This window comes from Pleurodeles waltl, chromosome 1_2 (assembly GCF_031143425.1).
Source record: "Pleurodeles waltl isolate 20211129_DDA chromosome 1_2, aPleWal1.hap1.20221129, whole genome shotgun sequence".
NCBI classification, from domain to species: Eukaryota; Metazoa; Chordata; class Amphibia; order Caudata; family Salamandridae; genus Pleurodeles; species Pleurodeles waltl.
The window spans coordinates 97,944,863-97,962,278 of NC_090437.1; the positions used below are offsets into that span (position 1 = coordinate 97,944,863).

Sequence of the window (17,416 nt, forward strand, 5' to 3'; positions counted from 1 at the left end):
TCAGCTTGTCAGCTAGAGAGGAAATTGCCTCCATAGAACGGTCAGGGGAGCAGAGGAGGTCCGAGGCTGGAGAAGAGCCCAAGCCATTAGCTTCCAGTAGATCAGTCAGCCAGCAGTCCTCAGTAGGTGGCTGAGCATCATGAGAAAACCCCAACTCTTCCTCATTCCCTTTAAAACCCATGTCCCTCTGAAGGACAAACTTGAGGGAAATCCCTAAAAAGCAGAGGGACAGTGACTGCCATGACAGGTGCTGTACCTGACGTAGACCTGAGGTGAAAGGAATCCATCGTGACGTCAGGAGGGGTGAGAGGCACAACTTCGATCAACGCCACCAGTGGCATCGCTGGAGTCGGCTAACCGATTACAAGCGATGAAGGTAGAAACCATGAAGGGGCTGTGCTCCGGCACTGTAACAGCATCGACAGCTGAAGGAGAAGGTCTAACTGAAGCAGAGTGTGAACCCGCTGCCGTGGACACATTTAAGGCATCTTGAACCTGCCTTGGGGCCCAAAGGCGCTATAGGTGAAGGTGATTTTCAAAAGGTATTGTGAAGTGACTCATAAAATTCAGGCATCTGGGTCAGAGGCACACTGGCCCCAAGGGAGGGAAATGCGGGGTACACTCGGGCCTCCACTCCTCAATCGAGGAATGGTGGGAGGCCATACGAGGTAAAGTCGGCAACTGCCTCAACTTCACAATCCAAAAAGGGAGCACCCTGTCTTTCATTTCAGCTCGAATAGCCCCAAAGCATCATGATAAATGCAGTCATTAGAATTAATTTGAATAATATTTCAAAAAGTCTTTCACCATAAATGGGTGCAGCAAGTGCTGTAACGCTGTAGAAAGTTTTTCACCAAAACTTCGACTGCTTGCATCGCGAGTTACTGCATGAAGTTGATGGAGAATGATGTCCATGAGAACGAGTCCTTATACGGGCCTGCGAACACACCTTAGTATGAGGAGACCATGATCGACAGGAAGTCTGGGCCATCGGAAGCTTCATAGGATGCTCCTGCAGCGCCTTCAGCCGAAGTTGACAACAGGAGTTGCACTCAACAGAGTTTTGGTGCTCACCTAGGCACCACTTACAAATTGAAAGGGGTCCATTACTGACATATGCCGTCCACAGGACCCACAGGGCTTAAACCCTGAAGACATAGACAGGAAAAAGCACACTGTTCCATCGATGGAGATATCGAAGTAGGCCGAAAACAGCCTGTCAAACCATTACTGGATACAAGTGGAAAAGAAGGAACTGACATCGGCGAGTTAGAGAGGAGGTTATATGGACTCGATTGACACCACATCTGGTGGGTGAGGCCAGTACAGAGTCGCGCAATGGCCACTTCCGACGCACAGACGTGCTCGGGGAAACAATTTCTGGATCCAGCCTTGCGCCTGGGGAAGATTCTAAAGTAAGGAATCTGTGGCTAGATGTCGCTATCAGATATATCCCCTCACCTACATGCTTCTGTTGCCTGGCGGTGAGAGGGAACTTCTTTCTTATGGAGTGGGGCTGCCCGTCTATAGATGTATGCGGTTTGTCCATCTTTACATTGTTGGGAGGGGGATGAAGCTTACACCCAGAATTGCTCTGCTAAGTATCATGGAGGATATGAAGATACCCGTGAGCGGGAAGGGTAATGCATGCTGGTGGGGACTTGTACAATGACCGCCAAGAGAGACATTGTGAGACACTAGAAATATATAACTCCAACCCCACCTCCCCTCAGCAGCATAGTGCACAGCCGTAGACTTGTATTCAAAACTAGAAGAACCCATTTATGTTGCAATATGATGACCACATAAACACCATAGAATCAGGGGGAAATGGTTGGCATATTATGAACTGAGGCAATGTCAGGAGAATATAGTCATTCTCGCACAGACCGAAAAATTCTTCTACAAAAATGTTGAAAAAGGCCTGTCAAAAAAGAAAGAGGGTAGCTCGATTCCGGATCTGTGCTTTAACCAGCGCAGAATGAAAACAAACTGATGTACACACGCCTGGGTGGTGCCTTTATGGGCAACTGTGACGTCACAGGCTCCAACAACGCTGTTGATGCAACTGCATCCAAACAACACCTCCCGACGGTGCATGCAAAGGGTATTGGTCAGGAAAACCTCTGAATTCCAAGTTGATGCCAGGAAATTCTAAGGTAAAGAATCTGCAGCTAGAAGTCTCTATCAGATATATGTGGACAGGATGTATTTCTCTTCTCAAGAGAGTCTGGGAATACTGATAGAATAGATGTGATACTTGTAGGAAGCTGGCTCTGTATATACTGTACCAAAATGAGGCGTGGTGTGTACAAAGTTCAGGGGTTCCCCAAAGGCTTGGAGGATAAAGTAGATAATACTAATGCTCTCTTTTGTGGTAGTGTGCTTGAGCAGTTAGGCTTATCAGAAGGTAGTGCGAAGCATTTATTGTGTACACAAAGTCAAAAAATTAGGCACACACTCAATTACTCCAGGCCAATGTTTTTATATAGCACAAATGTATTTTGTTACTTTATTACTAGAACCAAAATGTCTTTGTTGCAGGTAAGCGAGTATAAAGCATATGTATCAAATGTACTTTGTTTAGGTATTGCAGATGAACAAGTTACTTACCTTTGGTAACACATTACCATGGATAGAACCAACATTTGCCTGTGCAAAACTAGGGCCCTGGAAAGGGTAAGCCCTAACTCTACGAGATATATCCGCAGAGCGGGGAGGCATAGGCGGTTGTAAGGAATCTGCAACTAGATAGTCTCACCAGATAATGCGTTACCAAAGGTATGTAACTTGTTCATCTGATGCAGACTTCTAGCTGCAGATTCCTTACCTTTGAATAGACACCTAAACCATAACCTCCTGGCGGAAGGCTGTGGATACTACTCCTTACACTAAAAAGTCCTGTAGGACTGAACAGGCAAAGTGACGTCTCTTCATACCTGACTGTCCAGGCAGTAATGTTTTGCAAATGTGTGCAAACACGCCCACGTTGCCGCCTGACAGATCTCTAGGACTGGTACGCCTCGAGCTAGCGCAGTGGTAGCAGCTTTGCCCCTGGTAGAATGAGCCAGCAAGCCCTCAAGAGGCTGCTTCCTGGCAAATGCATAGTATATCTTGATACAGAGAACGACCCAGTGCGAAATGGTGTGCTTCTGCACTGCCCGACCCTTCTTTTCTCCATCATATCCCACAGAGAGTTGGTCATCCACCTGGAACTCTTTTGTGTGGTCAAGGTAGAACGACAACATTCCTTTTGGGTCCAGTCGATGGAGTCGCTCCTCTTCTTTAGAGGGGGCTTTAGTGGAGCAAAGAAGGTGGGCAGGATGATGTTCTGACACAGATGAAATGGGGTCACTACCCTCGGGAGGAAAGGGGCACGAGTTCTGAGAACCACTTTATCTGGATGAATAGTGATATACGGTGGCTTTGATGACAGGGCTTTCATCTCACTAACCCTCCTGGAAGATGTTATTGCCACTAAGAATGCTGTCTTCATGGTACAATGGGGGATTTGAAAAGAGAAGGCTGATTAGGCAGCCGAAGAAATGCCAATAAGGCAGAAAGATAATCCTTGAGAGTCCGCAAGGCAGAACCCTGCTGGCTAGAGAAAAAATGAAGAGAAGAATATCAGAAAGAGAATCAGAAAGAGGGTCAATAGACCTTTCTGTACAATTATATGCAAAGCGTTTCCAATGGCAGGCATTTACCATTTTATTGGAGGGACGCCTGGCTGCCAAAATAACTTTACAGACTACGGGAGGAAGGTCAAAAGCCATCAACTACCGCCGCTCAATCTCCACGCATGAAGGTGCAGAGGTGACAGGTTGGGGGGAGAACCCTTCTCTGCTGCTGCGTGATCCTCTCGAAGGGGCAGCTTGATCGGAGGATTGATGCTCATTTTGAGTAACTCGGGATACCAGACTCACTGTGCCCAATCCGGAGCCACCAGGATGACTTGGGCCCGGTTGTTCTTCATCTTCTTGAGAACTCTGGGCAGAAGTGATATGGGCGGTAAAGCGTATAGAAGGCCTGAATTCCACTTGCGATGAAAAACATTGCTGAGCGATTGCTGCCTTGGAAACTCCAACGCGCAATACCGCTAACATTGCGTGTTCTCTGCGGAGGCGAACATATCTAACCAAGGCTCTCTCTACTGCTGAAAGAGTCCTTGTACCACCTCCGGATGTAGATACAACTCGTGAACCGCTAGGCATCGACGGCTGAGTTCGTCTGCCCTGGTGTTCAGAGAACCTGCCAGGTGTTGAACCACCATGGTTATACCCTACTGTTCCAGCCATGTCCAGGGAGTCCATGACGCCACCCCGCCCTGCTTTTTGCATTACCACATTGTGGTGGTGTTGTCCGTGAACACCTGCACTATCTCCCCTTTCACAACAGGAAGAAATGCTTACAATGCTAGCCGGTTTGCCTGAAGCTCCAATAACTTGATATGGAGCCAGGATTTCGCCGGAGACCAGAGGCCCCTGATCTCTGCCTTTCCCAGGTGGCCACCCCATCCCAGAAGTGACACGTCTGTCTCTACTGTGAGACCTGGTTGGAGAAGGGAGAGGAGTCTTTCTTTGACCCAATCGCAGTTCACTAACCACCACTGCAGGTCTTTTGCAGTTCCCTCCGAGATCTGAACCGTGTCAGTAAGATTTCCATAATGCTGTGCCCACTGGAACTTCAGGTCCCATTGCAGAGCCCTCATATGCCATCTGGCATGCTTGACTAACAGGATGCAGGAAACCATGAGACCCAACAGCCTCAGAGCCTGTCTCACCGAAATCCAGGATACAGGCTGCAACATCGGTATCATGACCTGAATATTCTGAACTCACTGCTCGAGAGGATAAACCCGAAACTGCACTGTATCCATAACAGCTCTGATGAAAGGGAGCTTCTGAGAGGGAATCAGGTGTGACTTTGGCACGTTTATAGTGAACCCCAGCGAATGAAGGAGGTCCGCCGTAGTCTGAAGGTGGGTGACAAGAGCCTGGGGTGTAGGAGCCTTCAACAGGCAGTCATCGAGGTAGGGGAAGACTGAAATCCCTAACCTGCGCAGATGGGCTGCCCCCACTGCCATCACCTTGGTGAACACCCAAGGGGCACTGGTGAGACCGAAGGGGAGCACAGTAAACTGAAAGTGCTCTTGGCCCACCTTGAACCGCAAGTAACGCCAGTGGGGGGGCAGGATGGGGATGTGAAAATACGCATCCTGCAACTCTAACTCTACTATCCAGTCTCCTTGGTCTAAGGCAGCAAAAGAGAGCATCTTTAATTTCTCCTTTTTGAGGAAGAGATTGATGTCCATTAAATCCAAAATAGGGTGAAGACCCTTGTTCTTTTTTGGAATCAGAAAGTATTGGGAATAACAACCATTGCCTACTTCTGACACTGGGACTCTTTCTATGGCTCCCCTGCCAAGAGAGCCATGATTTACCAACGGTGCAAGATTAAATGATCCTCCATCAGACGTTCTTTCAATGGAGGGATAGAGGAAGGTAAAGACTGGAAGGGGAGGGAACAGCCCTTCTGTATGATCTGCAAGACCCATTAGTCTGATGTTGTCCGCCAGTGAGGGAGATAAAATGGAATCCTCCCTCCAAATGGACAGGCATGGTCTTGCAGAACCATACTAGGAAGGCTTGGGTGTTGTGGAAGAGGGAGGCTGGGTTGTGGCCGAACTCTGGCTAGACCCTCTGGGTCTGAAGGTATCACAACCACGTCCTCGCACTGGATGCTGTGATGTCAGAGGACGGTGGCTAACCTGTGGTTGGTGTGGTACTGCGCCACTCCTGAAGCCTCGAAAGGGGTGATGGGCAGACTGCAGGAGCGCTAAGAGGCCCAAGGATCTGGCCGTGGCTCGAGAGTCCTTAAAGCGCTCAAGCGCAGAGTCTGCCTTCTCACCAAAAAGGTGTGAGCCATCAAAAGGCTTGTCCATCAAATTTGCCAGGACATCCCCTGAAAAGCCAGTGGTACGCAGCCAGGCGTGGTGTCGAAGGAACACTGTCGAAGAAATCACCCTGGCCAGCGAGTCGGTCGTATCCAAGCCACACTAGATGGTAAACTTGGCTGCATCTCTCCCATCCTTGACAGCTTGGCTGAGAGTGCCCGTACGCCCCCGAGACCTGGGGCAGCACTTGTTCCACCGTATCCCATAACGTATGGGAAAAACGTCCAAATAGGCAAGAGGTGTTTACCGACCTCAATGCCAGGCTGGAGGAAGAAAACATCTTCTTCCCAAGTTAATCCAGCCTCTTGGATTCCCTATCCGGGGGAGCGGAAGGGAAGGCACCATGGGAAGTGGAGACTTGGACCACCAAGCTCTCCGGGGTGGGGTGTTGGGTGAGGAAACAAGGGTCTGTAGGAGCTGGCCGATGGCAGCGGCTGATTGGCCTATTCACAGGAGCCCCTGTCCTGGGTTTGGACCACGTGCCCAGTAGGACATCCTTAAGGGATTCATTGAAGGGTAACATCGGCTCCGATATAGCAACCCCCAGCTGAAGCACCTCTGTCAGGAGATTGGTCCTGACTGGCAGCGTAGGCAAGTTTAGGTCCAAGACCTCAGCTGCTCTATGCACCACCATAGCATACGTAGCACCCTCCTCAGTAGCCACAGTAGGAGGTGAGCGCATACTAGCATCTGGAGTAGTATCCAGTCTGCTAGCTTCCCCTAGATCCTCATACCAGTTCTGTTGTTCCAACCCGTACTCTAAAGGGTCCTCAGACCCCTCCCCACTCCTCACCTGTGTCTGGCTGTTCATAATAAGCCTCAGGCACTGATCTAGGCCTAATCAGCACTTTCAAAGTCGGAATCAACGTTGTTCCGGCTCCGGATCATCAGAAATGAGGATGGGACTTCCACCACCAGTGGGCGTCGATGGTGGAGGGAGCGTCGACTTCGGGTCCGATGCCGGAGGAGGTCGACTGTAAGAAACCGGCACCAAGGCCGAAGCCGCCAGCATTTAATCCAATGGGGCCCCTGCTGACCCTGGGGGCCCGGAGACCCATACGCAGGTTCAGCCCACTCAAAAATGAAGAGCATGGCTTCAGAAAATTCCTTTATTTGAGTGGGGGTTGCCGACGGGGGGGATGAAGTCGAAGTCCGCTTGGACTTCATCTTCTTGTGCCTCTTCCCGAGTGCCCCGAGGACTTCGAGTTGGACGAAGAGAACTTGGGGCTCCTGGAGCGGTTCTGCGACCTCCTCCTTGAGTGGGACCGTGACCTACGAGGAGTTGCGCCAACCAAAGTTGACTGCCGGGCTGCCATGAGCTTTAGGGACCGCTCCCTCAAAGCTTTTGGGGCCATGGCCTAGCAGTCAGAGCACAACTTTGAGTCGTGGTCCCTGTTGAGGCACCAGAGACATACCTGATGGGGTCCGTCACCAACATGGCATGATGACAGGTGCCACACAGCTTGAACCCCTTCTCCCTAGATGACATATTCTCGCATAGATGACAAAAATCTGTGACAAAGTGTCAAAAAAAGGCTTGCTAAAAGAAGGCAAAGAGTAGCTCGATCCCGGACCTGCGCTTAACCGGCACAGAAGGAAAAGAACTGATGTACGCACGCCGGGGTGGTGCCTTCATTAGCGACCGTGACGTCACGGACGGCTCCAACAACACTGACGAAGCCATGCGGAGCCAGACGACGCACGCAGATCCGAACAATGCTACCCGACGGCGCATGCAGGGTATTGCTCAGCAAAAACATTCCAGATTCGAGGCTGACGCCAGGGAATTCAAAAGTAAGGAATCTGCAGCTAGAAGTCTCTATGAGATACGGCAATTTACAAGTAAGTAACACTTTTCGGTTTTAAAAGTTGACAGTGCAATATCCCATAGGAACCAATGCAGTCCCAGGTAAGGAAAAGTTTTAGCACAGTTAACAGGTAAGTACTTGACTTATGATTCCAGTCTTAGGATGTTCACAGGTCAAAGTTCAAGTTGACCCCAAAAGCGCACCACTAGCAACACAGAGCCGGCAGGGTGCACAGGTCAAATTTGGCATCAGGTTTTCAATGGAATCCTATGAGTACTGGGGGTGTTCGTGGAAAACAGATCACAGGTAAGTACCCACGGTTTCAGGACACAGGCCTGGGGGGTTTAGGTCAGCACTGGGGGGCCACAAGTCAGCACCAAACACACACCCTCACCGGCACAGGGACGGCTGGGTGCTAGATGCATACACAGCATCAGGCACCCAATGCTTTTCAATGGGGGAACTCCGGTGGTCACAAAGATGCAGCAGGTTGGGTCCAGGAGGTCGGTTCCAGAAAACCAAAGGCTGGACAGGAAGGAGAGGCACACAATGGATCTTGCTTGACCGTCAGTCGGATTCCCCATGGCCAGGGGCTGTGGATGCAGGAGTACCTTTAGGCGTCGAGAACCTTCGTCAGATTCAGTCGCAGACAGGGTGGTCCTCTGGATTCAGGCTGCAGGCATCGTTGTGTTGGCCAGGAGGGGTCAACCCAGGGTGGACGCGAGGTTGACATCACCTGGGGACCTTCTCTGGCCTGCCACTAAAAGTGGGGCTTGGTCCTGGGGGCATGCATCTCCACTAGCTGGAGTGCGCTGGGGCACTGTAACAGGAGGCCTGAGCCTTTAAGGCTCACTGCCAAGTGTTGCAGTTCCTGCAGGAGGGAAGTGTGAAGCACCTCCATCCAGAGCAGGCTTTGTTCTTGGCCCCAGAGAGCACAAAGACTCTCACCCCATGGGGTCAGAAACTTGTCTGTTAGTGGCAGGCTGGCACGGACTAGTCATTCCTGACCTGATGAGTTGGGTAAAAATACAAGGGACATCTCTAAGATGCCTTCTGTGTGCATTTTACAATAAATCCAACACTGGCATCATCAGTGTGGGTTTATTGTGCTGAGAGGTTTGATACCAAACTTCCCAGTCTTCAGTGAATCCATCATAGAGCTTTGGAGTTCATAATGACAAACTCCCAGCCCATGTACTTAATATGGCCACACTGTTCTTACAATGTCTAAGAATGGACTTAAACACTGTAGGGGCATATTGCTCATGCAGCTATGCTGTCGCCTGTGGTATAGTGCACACTGCATTATTAAGCTGGTCCCTTACTGCTAGGCAGGGGAGGAGAGGCGTTGGTTCATTACAGTTGCAGAAGAGGTGATGTGGTGTTGACGGCGAGGTGACGGTTCCTTACAACAAGGAGGTGTAAATGAATCGAGCCGGTCAAGACATAAGGCATCGACTTCATGGTGTCGCGATCCCATGACAGGGCCAAAGGTGCTGCAGCGAAGTCAGAGTTGGGTGTCATGGACGTCGGTGACAGGGCACTCTGGACTCACGCTGTGGCGGGACTGTGGAGGCACTGTGGTGGCATCAGACCTGCACTGTAGGCCGCCGTCGTTGCACTCAGTGCGGACCACAACTCCAGTGTAGGCAGCAGTGTGGGGTCAGTTCTAAAGTCTTTCTGGAAGTCGAAGCATTAGTTTCTGCTTTGTTGCACCAGAACTCACTCCCAAGGGCCAAGGAACTGAATTTGGCACCTCTTGGCAAGTCAGGACTCTCATTAAGAGAGCACAGGGGCTGTCAGGTGAAGTCTTTGGTGTCCCTGTGACTTCTTAACAGGAGGCAAGCTCAGTCCAAGCCCTTGGAGAACCTTTGGAAGCACGATGTAAAAAGCCAACTCCAGTCCTTTCACTCCTAGCACAGAAGCAGCAAGTAGCAGGCCAGCACAATAAATCAACAGGCAGAATGGCAGTCCCTTCTACAGCATTCAGCTTTTCTTCCTGGCAGAATTTTCACAGTCCAGAAGGATTCTACCTCTCTTGTCTCAGAGGTCCTGTATTTATATCCATTTCTGTCTTTGAAGTAGGCAAACTTCAAAGAGAAACATTTGTAGTGCACAAGACCCTGCCTTTCCCTGCCCTGACCCCAGACACACTCTCCAGGGGGTTGGCGACTGCTTTGTGTGAGGACAAGCACAGCCCTATTCATGCGCTAGTGTCAGTTCCTCCCATCACTCTAGCTCAGGAAGAACCATCAGCCTGGTGATGGGCCATCAGGATATGCAGGGTACACCTCAGCTCCCTTCGTGTAACCGTCTAGAGCGAATGCACAAACAGCCCAACCGTCATCCTGACCCCAAAGTGTATTCAGCAGACAGGCAGAGGCACAGAACACTTAAGCAAGAAAAGACCCACTTTCTATAAGAGCATTTTCAAACTTACAATTCAAAAAACACCTTCACCAAAAGATTGATTTTTAAATTGTGAGTGCGGGGACCCCCAAACTCCACATCTCTATCTGCTCCCAATGGGAAATTACACTTAAAAGATACTTCAAGGCAATCCCCACGTGACCCTATGGGAGAGATAGGCCTTGCAATGGAGAAAACTGAGTTTAGCAGTATTTCACTATCAGGACATGTAAAGAACACCAGCACGTTTCCTACCTTGTACATTCACTGCACCCTGCTCCTGGGGCTGCCTCGGGCCTACTTTAGGGGTGACTTACATGTAGTAAAAGGGACGGTTTGGGCCTGGCCAGAGGGTGCACTAATGAGGTTGAAATGGCGGTTTAAAACTGCACACACAGACACTGCAGTGGCAGGTCTGAGACATGTTTGCAGGGCTACCCATGTGGGTGGCTCGATCAGTGCTGCAGGCCCACTAGTACTCTTTGATTTACAGGCCCTGGACACACGTGGTTGACTATACTAGGGGATTACTAGTAAATCAAATATGCCTATCATGGATAAACCAATCACTGTTACAGTTTAGACAGAGAGCAGTTGCACTTCAGCACTAGTCAGCAGTGGTAAAGTGCCCAGAGTCCTAAAGCCAGCAAAAACTAAATGCAGCACACAGTCAAAAACAGGAGGTCAGAGACAAAAGGTTTGGGTACAATCCTGCAAAAAGAACCATTTCCAACAAGTTTGCATTTTCATACTTTGCTATAATGTGTTTGGAGCCATATATGTGTTGTCAAAATTGTAGAGAATATAATACCATTCATGTGTACAAAAACAAAAATCAATTGGTACCTGTACCATCTGGATAGTAGTTCAAAAAGTTGCATAGTATTAAAAAATATTTTAGCACTGTGGTGAGTGCTCTAGTCTCTATCTTACCCTTCCAACGGTACTTGTTGTTTAACCACTTTTAAAGACTAACTCTAAAATGGCACTAATAAGGCCTCAGTTTCCTAGAGACAAAGACTCCACAACTGGCCACAATACTACAGTGATATTGACAACAAGAACTAATAACCTTAATGAGAATACCTTTATAACAGTGCAATGCAGTTAACTAATTACTTTTTTCACAAAGTGCAGAGAATTTTAGTACTATTTGTATTCTGTTTGATAAATTAGTGGGTTCCGCAACGAGTTATGAGTATAATGCAGGATGCCTTGAGTCACAGAAGCTGCTGGAATTGGCTCTATCTCACTTCTGGAGAAAGCCCTAATTGAGAATTGCAACCTAATAACCCAAATCTGCTGAAACTCAATGCTAGAGAACATTCAAAATGAGGAAAACTTTTTTCCTTGGAAATATTAGGATATTCAACAGACAACTGAAATGGAGACAAGAAGCAACACAAGAAAAAAGGTAAGTAGAAAAATTGGCAGGAGTAATGAAAAGTGAAGCAGAATGAGGGAGAAGGCAGGGGTCGATGCCAACAATGCCATGCGGAGTCAAATGGAGCCACCCGATGGCGCCTATAAGGGGTATTGCTCTGCAAAAGTTTCCAGATCCAGCCTGATGCCTGGGAAAATCAAAGGTAAGGAATCTGCAGCTAGTAGTCTCTATCCGATAGTAATACTATGCTATAGATTGGGTGAAGGTATTTGGGTGTACGTAGGAGGAGCCATACTATGGTGCTGGACAGCAGGGGTAGAGGTACTAGGATACAGGACCAGGGAAAAGGTAGAGATACTGGGGAACAGGCAACAATAGCAATGTTAAGAAATAGGTAGGGCTAGAGTTCTTAGGGTAGTGATAGAAAGACTATGATATGGTTAGGATTAGTGGTAATATGGTACAGGCAGGTAATAGGCATTAAGATAGAAGCAATGTAGAAGTACTAGAAAATAGTTAGATGTTCAGGTACAAACAGGAGTAGAGGTGTAGGGCTAAGAAAAACACAGTCAAGAAATACAGAGGAGAAACCAATGAAGTGCAAAAAAGAAAAGAGGGTAATAATATAGGGGTTTGCCCACACAGACAATAAAGGTAGCACAGAAACAGATGAAAAGAAAGAAAGGACGGTACAGGAGCTCCCACTCTATACTGTAGATGTGTAAGATTCCAACTATGTAACCCTGGAAAAAACATGACTAGGGGAATGATCACAAATGAAGGGCATTCACCAAGACGGATTCAACACTGTGGGACTAATATGTGATTCAATTGCTAAAATTAATGGAAGCAGAATCATACAATCACTGGAAACACCACACTGTCACAAATCTTATTGGTCGAGCAATAACCCACTGATTGAATAACCAGTGATTTTTATTTTCTCTGATATAGGAATGACTTTGCTAGGATGGAATCTAGCATTGTCACTATGAAGTGAATCCTTTTGAAGAAAACCAGAAATTATTTTGGATAATTCACTGCAAACCTATGTGTACTGGGCTATGGTGAACTCTGCTCCTCCTTGGATGCTGCTCAAAGGAGACACTCAACTAGGTTTGGATAACAGTCGACCTTCTGTTATCACAGGATGCTCACCACTGGAGCCAGATCATTATAAAGATCCGAGGGGAGGCATGGGGACTTGATGGCACTGTACTATATTAGTAGTCTTGGTTTCATTTTGTCACCTAGAGATACCTACTGTGTTCTTTCAGAATAAGCATAAGAAAGCAGACATCCTAAAGTTCAACTCAACATCTTGTCATTGCCATATACATGTCAAAGTCATAATTCTGAACCAGGATGAGGAACTGGTTTGATTATATTGATCTACAGCAAGAAGGAGCCCTCATCCCTTTTTTCTTACAAAGAAAAGGACAAAGAATGGTATCTCTGCCAAACTTCTGGGTGTGGGACCAGTTGATTATTACTAATTGTAGGACTCACACACCTGCATTAGAACTTCTTTCCAGTTAAAGTACCCATCTGTCTTAAATTATCCGGGTATAGCTGTGGTAATGGTGGCTAAGCCGGCTCCCTCACCACACACATGGAGGAAGTATCCTGAGTTGACATGGTGTTAATGCGTGCAGCTGGACACAGGGTAGGTCACTGGCACTTTTAGGCCACAGACGGGGCTGGGTCAGTAGTTTTGCTCTTTCCACATGAAACTGCTGGTCTTCATCTGGCTACCTCATTAGGAAGCCTTGTGCTAAAAGACAGGGTTCCTTATTCCTTTTGAACTATTGTCTGAAAAAACAGGCCTTCCGGCTGGACAGTTCTTACTTCACAGGTACCTGATCACTAAGCTAGAACGACTCTGGGACCTCACAACCTCTGAACCCACCATAAATAAACTCACCCCGATATTCTACAGAATGGTTTCTGGGTGGAGCCATATCTTGGCTAAGTAAAGCAAACAAAAATAAAAACAAAAAAAGGAACCTTGTGCTGAATGGGACAGGATCTATAACACTCAATGATTCTTGAAAGATCAATGGTTTCAGGAGGAAACTGGTACTAAGTCCTGGTCCTCTAGAAAGAGACCAAAAGAGCCTGCTGTCCAATGAAAGAGTGGCTTTCCACCAGGAGTGGTAGGGCTGGATGTCTGAGAGAGCTAGCTCAGCTGTGACCTATGCTTCATAGTACCTCAGCTACTAGTTGGGCCTCCTGTAAAATAGAGTGCACTTTTGCTATGTACAAACATGGGTGTGGGTCTGAGCTTCTTATGGCACCAAGGTTCACCAATTGGATTGTACTCCCACTCACTTAGTGCTTGACCCAAGAGCTACTAGGGGATGAAGGAAGCGTCAAAAGATGGCCAACCTGGTTGAACTGGGATTCTGTCAGAAATCATCCAGAGCAGGAGCTTAACCCTCAGATGCACATCTTTGAATTTACCTCAGTGGGTAGTGACAGACTTATGATTCGCACTCAGGGTGGGAAATAGACTTGACCTCTCTGTACATCACATATGAATCAGCTGACCCACATGGAAAGGCTGGCCTGATATCCTGTTGCAGTGGCAACTTGGGGCCACTGCTTCTAAACAATGAGTTATTCTTGACCCCACGGTTTCTTTAGAGCAGGGTTGAATCACAAAAAAATCTTCTACTCCCAGGTGCTTCCTACGCTTTCTCTGGACGATGTCCAGTTGGAACAAGTCACCAGTTTAGACTGTCTTTTGATCAAGTACTGTGGCAGTCAATATCTTACACATAACAGTACCCAACAACTGATATTGTTGAACTTTAGAACACAGTATACTTGCCATGACAAAGAGGAGGGCTGAGAAAAATTACACTTCAGCCGGGGAGTCTAACATCTTTGAACATCCCATGCCTCTATTACTGTCAAAATGATTTGCTCTAATTACACTGGACAACCTTAAAACCTATCACACCAGTTTTACGTTTATTTACAAATGACAAACATAAACAATCGAGAGAGAGGTAGAAAGAGAGCACATGTGCAAGCTCGTCTGATCAAAGATTGTTTCCAGCAAGAAGGTACCGACCTCTTCTAATAAAACAGGCATTCCAAGTCGAATTGCATTTTCAAGTGTTCGCAGGAAACCGGCATCTGTTAACTTGATCACCTTCAAACCATTTTTTGTTTCTTTGTTTCTTATCCATCGATTTGCCTAGGGAAGTAAGAACACATTCATTTTAGTTAATCAAATAATATAATTAATTATAACACGTTTAACTGAATAAGTAGATTTTGGAAATCTGAAATAAGCACCGATGGGCCCTCATTCAAAGGGAAAAGATTCTACTGATCACGTCTTCGATGCTCCCTGGAGGAAAAGCGTTTTAAATCCCAAGAGCAACGAAGTTCAGGACAGGCGGTTATTTCCTATCTCAGTTCAGATAACAATTATGGATTTATTAGTGCATAGGTTTATTAGGATTTTAAAACTGTAAAAAAGTGTTCACCATTATAAATATAATCAAAAACATGCATCGGTGAATTCTAAGCTACCTTCTAGTCTGAATGAGGTTGCAGTCGACAAAGTAATGTCACAGTACGTTCAACCCATTCTAGATGTGCAATGTACGGCAGTTGTATTTTCCGGTACCCGCTACCCATCCTTGTAGTGCAAGCTTCACTACTAATATTGCCAATGGCTAACCACATGCTATGTTAAACTTTCATGCTTCTTCACAGCGGAGGATTAGGTGATTGCCAGGCATCTCAGTTTGAAGGTGCAAGGGATGTGTTTCAACTCTTAAATCAAATTCATTCAAGTGAAGACGCGGTTAGTAATCTTCAGGGAGCCAATAGCTTTAAGCTGTTTATCAAGCAGTACATGAACCATGCTTTGCCCAGGAGGGCCTATTGTCCGAGTCTCTAGCATGTGCTCGAAGGAATGCTGCACAAGCATAGGTCAGGTTCGATAGTCAGCCTCAGAGCCATCTTCCTTTATGCCTGAGTTCTGGGACCAAAGGCCAACTTCCAGGACACTACGATCTTGCACTTGGCTAGCACAAAGGCCAGATCTGCAGAACAATGCTCTCGCTTAGCTCGCTTAGAGCGATCGAATAGGCAGAATGGGGCTCAGAACAACATTGTCTCCCTGTGATGTCAGTGAGCGACTCACTGGCAGAAATCCTGAATTACAGGACACCCCCTGGAGAAAACCCACCTTAGCTGTTAAACATCTGGGATAGCATTGTGGGGGGCACACTTACATTTTGTGGAGATAGAGTGGTGTTAATATGTATGGTTTAAGTAGCTGAATTCTACCAGTTTCAGTTTCGTATTTTGCAACCTGGTCCATTAGTATCACCTGTCCCGTCATTAGTGAAGTCTCTCACAACATCTCGTTACTAAAACTGACTTAATGCTCATTAGCGAGGGTTTACACAATTCGAGTATGTCTTCTCTTAACACGTAAAGTGCATTTCTCCCTGTCCCATGGCTCGGAAGGCTCCGCATCACTTTGTGCACCTCTAGGTCCCTTGTCACAGAGCCTCTGGTCAGTTGAGCTGAACGAGTCAGCAGTCCATAAGCCAATGGTCTTGGAGTGCCATAACTCCTCCTGGTTTCTGTATAGGGTGCCACGGTGGGGAAAACGATGGAGTGGAATTTGGCCCCATGCAGTCACTAGTGGCTGAGATTAATTCACCATTCATTCCATCACAGGTTCTGACAGTCTCTTTGGCCACAATTCACATTCTAGGAACTCTGCTTCATATATACACTTCTGAGCCATCCATTGTGTTGTATGATGCAGCTGTAAAGTTAAATAAAACAGTTTAAAATCTGAGATACCCATTCTGCCCTCTATGAAGTGTACCCGTAACTTACTCAGAGTTTACTTCCTGCTGCCATTTTTCACCCAGTACTAGGTAATACAGTTCCCTAAAGAGAGTTGGGGCAGACCTACCAGAATATTTTAAAATTGGCATAGTGAACATGATAGCATCACAATCTTAGGGCCTGATTTAGAGTTTGGCGGAGGGGGTACTCCGTCACAAACGTGATGGATACCCCGTCCACTGTATTACAATTCCATTATAATCTACGGAATTTGTAATCCAGCAGACGGGATATCCGTCACATTTGTGATGGAGTAACGCCTCCGTCAAATTCTAAATCAGGTCTTTAGTCAGAGACAATGCATCCCGTCAAAGATACAGGGGTTCTCTCCCCAAGGACCACCAACCTCAACAATGCGCTTAGTGTTCTGTACATGTTTCCAGAAAAGTAGACCTGTATCAGTGTGATACATTCATACTCCTATTTAGTTAAATGAATAACAGTTTCACAGTAGTTTGTCTTCAAGGTAGTCCATCAATCTCAGACACTGAAGCTTTTCTGAAATTCAATATACTCAACTTTTCCAAGATGACCCATATTTTGGATAGGAGAGCAACATCGTTCACAGTCTCTACCAGCGGGGTTGAGACGTAACCCAAGGTCCTTCATTTACAGAAGATTATAATCTGTAATAATTACATAGTATGTTGATTTCCCCACCTACCTGTGGCGAATTCTCCCTTTTGGAAAAAGCATGCCAATTATTACATGGCTGAGGCTAATGACAGCAATCATAGGGGTCAATCTTGCCTGCTGACATGTTTTATCCTCCACTGGCAGGAATTTGGCCTGGAGGAGGTTTGGTTGTCAGACTAGTGTACATTAATGTCACTCAGCTGAGCACCTCTTGGTGAAAATTCAAGACTAGAGGTACAGCTGGGAAGAAACCCCAACCAATTGTTTTAAAAAGCTTGTTTCTATCCAACAACACAGAGCCATGCCTCAGCACACTCACTGGTATGTTGATTAATC

At 47.0% G+C, this 17,416-nt stretch overlaps 1 protein-coding gene across 2 annotated transcripts in view; it reads right to left on the reverse strand.

Annotated features, from left to right (window-relative positions):
* Positions 1–17,416, reverse strand: part of DNAH6 (dynein axonemal heavy chain 6) — a 1,211,389-nt gene that overhangs the window by 287,065 nt on the left and 906,908 nt on the right. For both annotated transcript variants that reach the window (XM_069236637.1, XM_069236634.1), the window contains exon 56: positions 14,637–14,762. In XM_069236637.1, the coding sequence (XP_069092738.1) occupies positions 14,637–14,762 (126 nt within the window). The remainder of the gene's footprint in view (positions 1–14,636; positions 14,763–17,416) is intronic.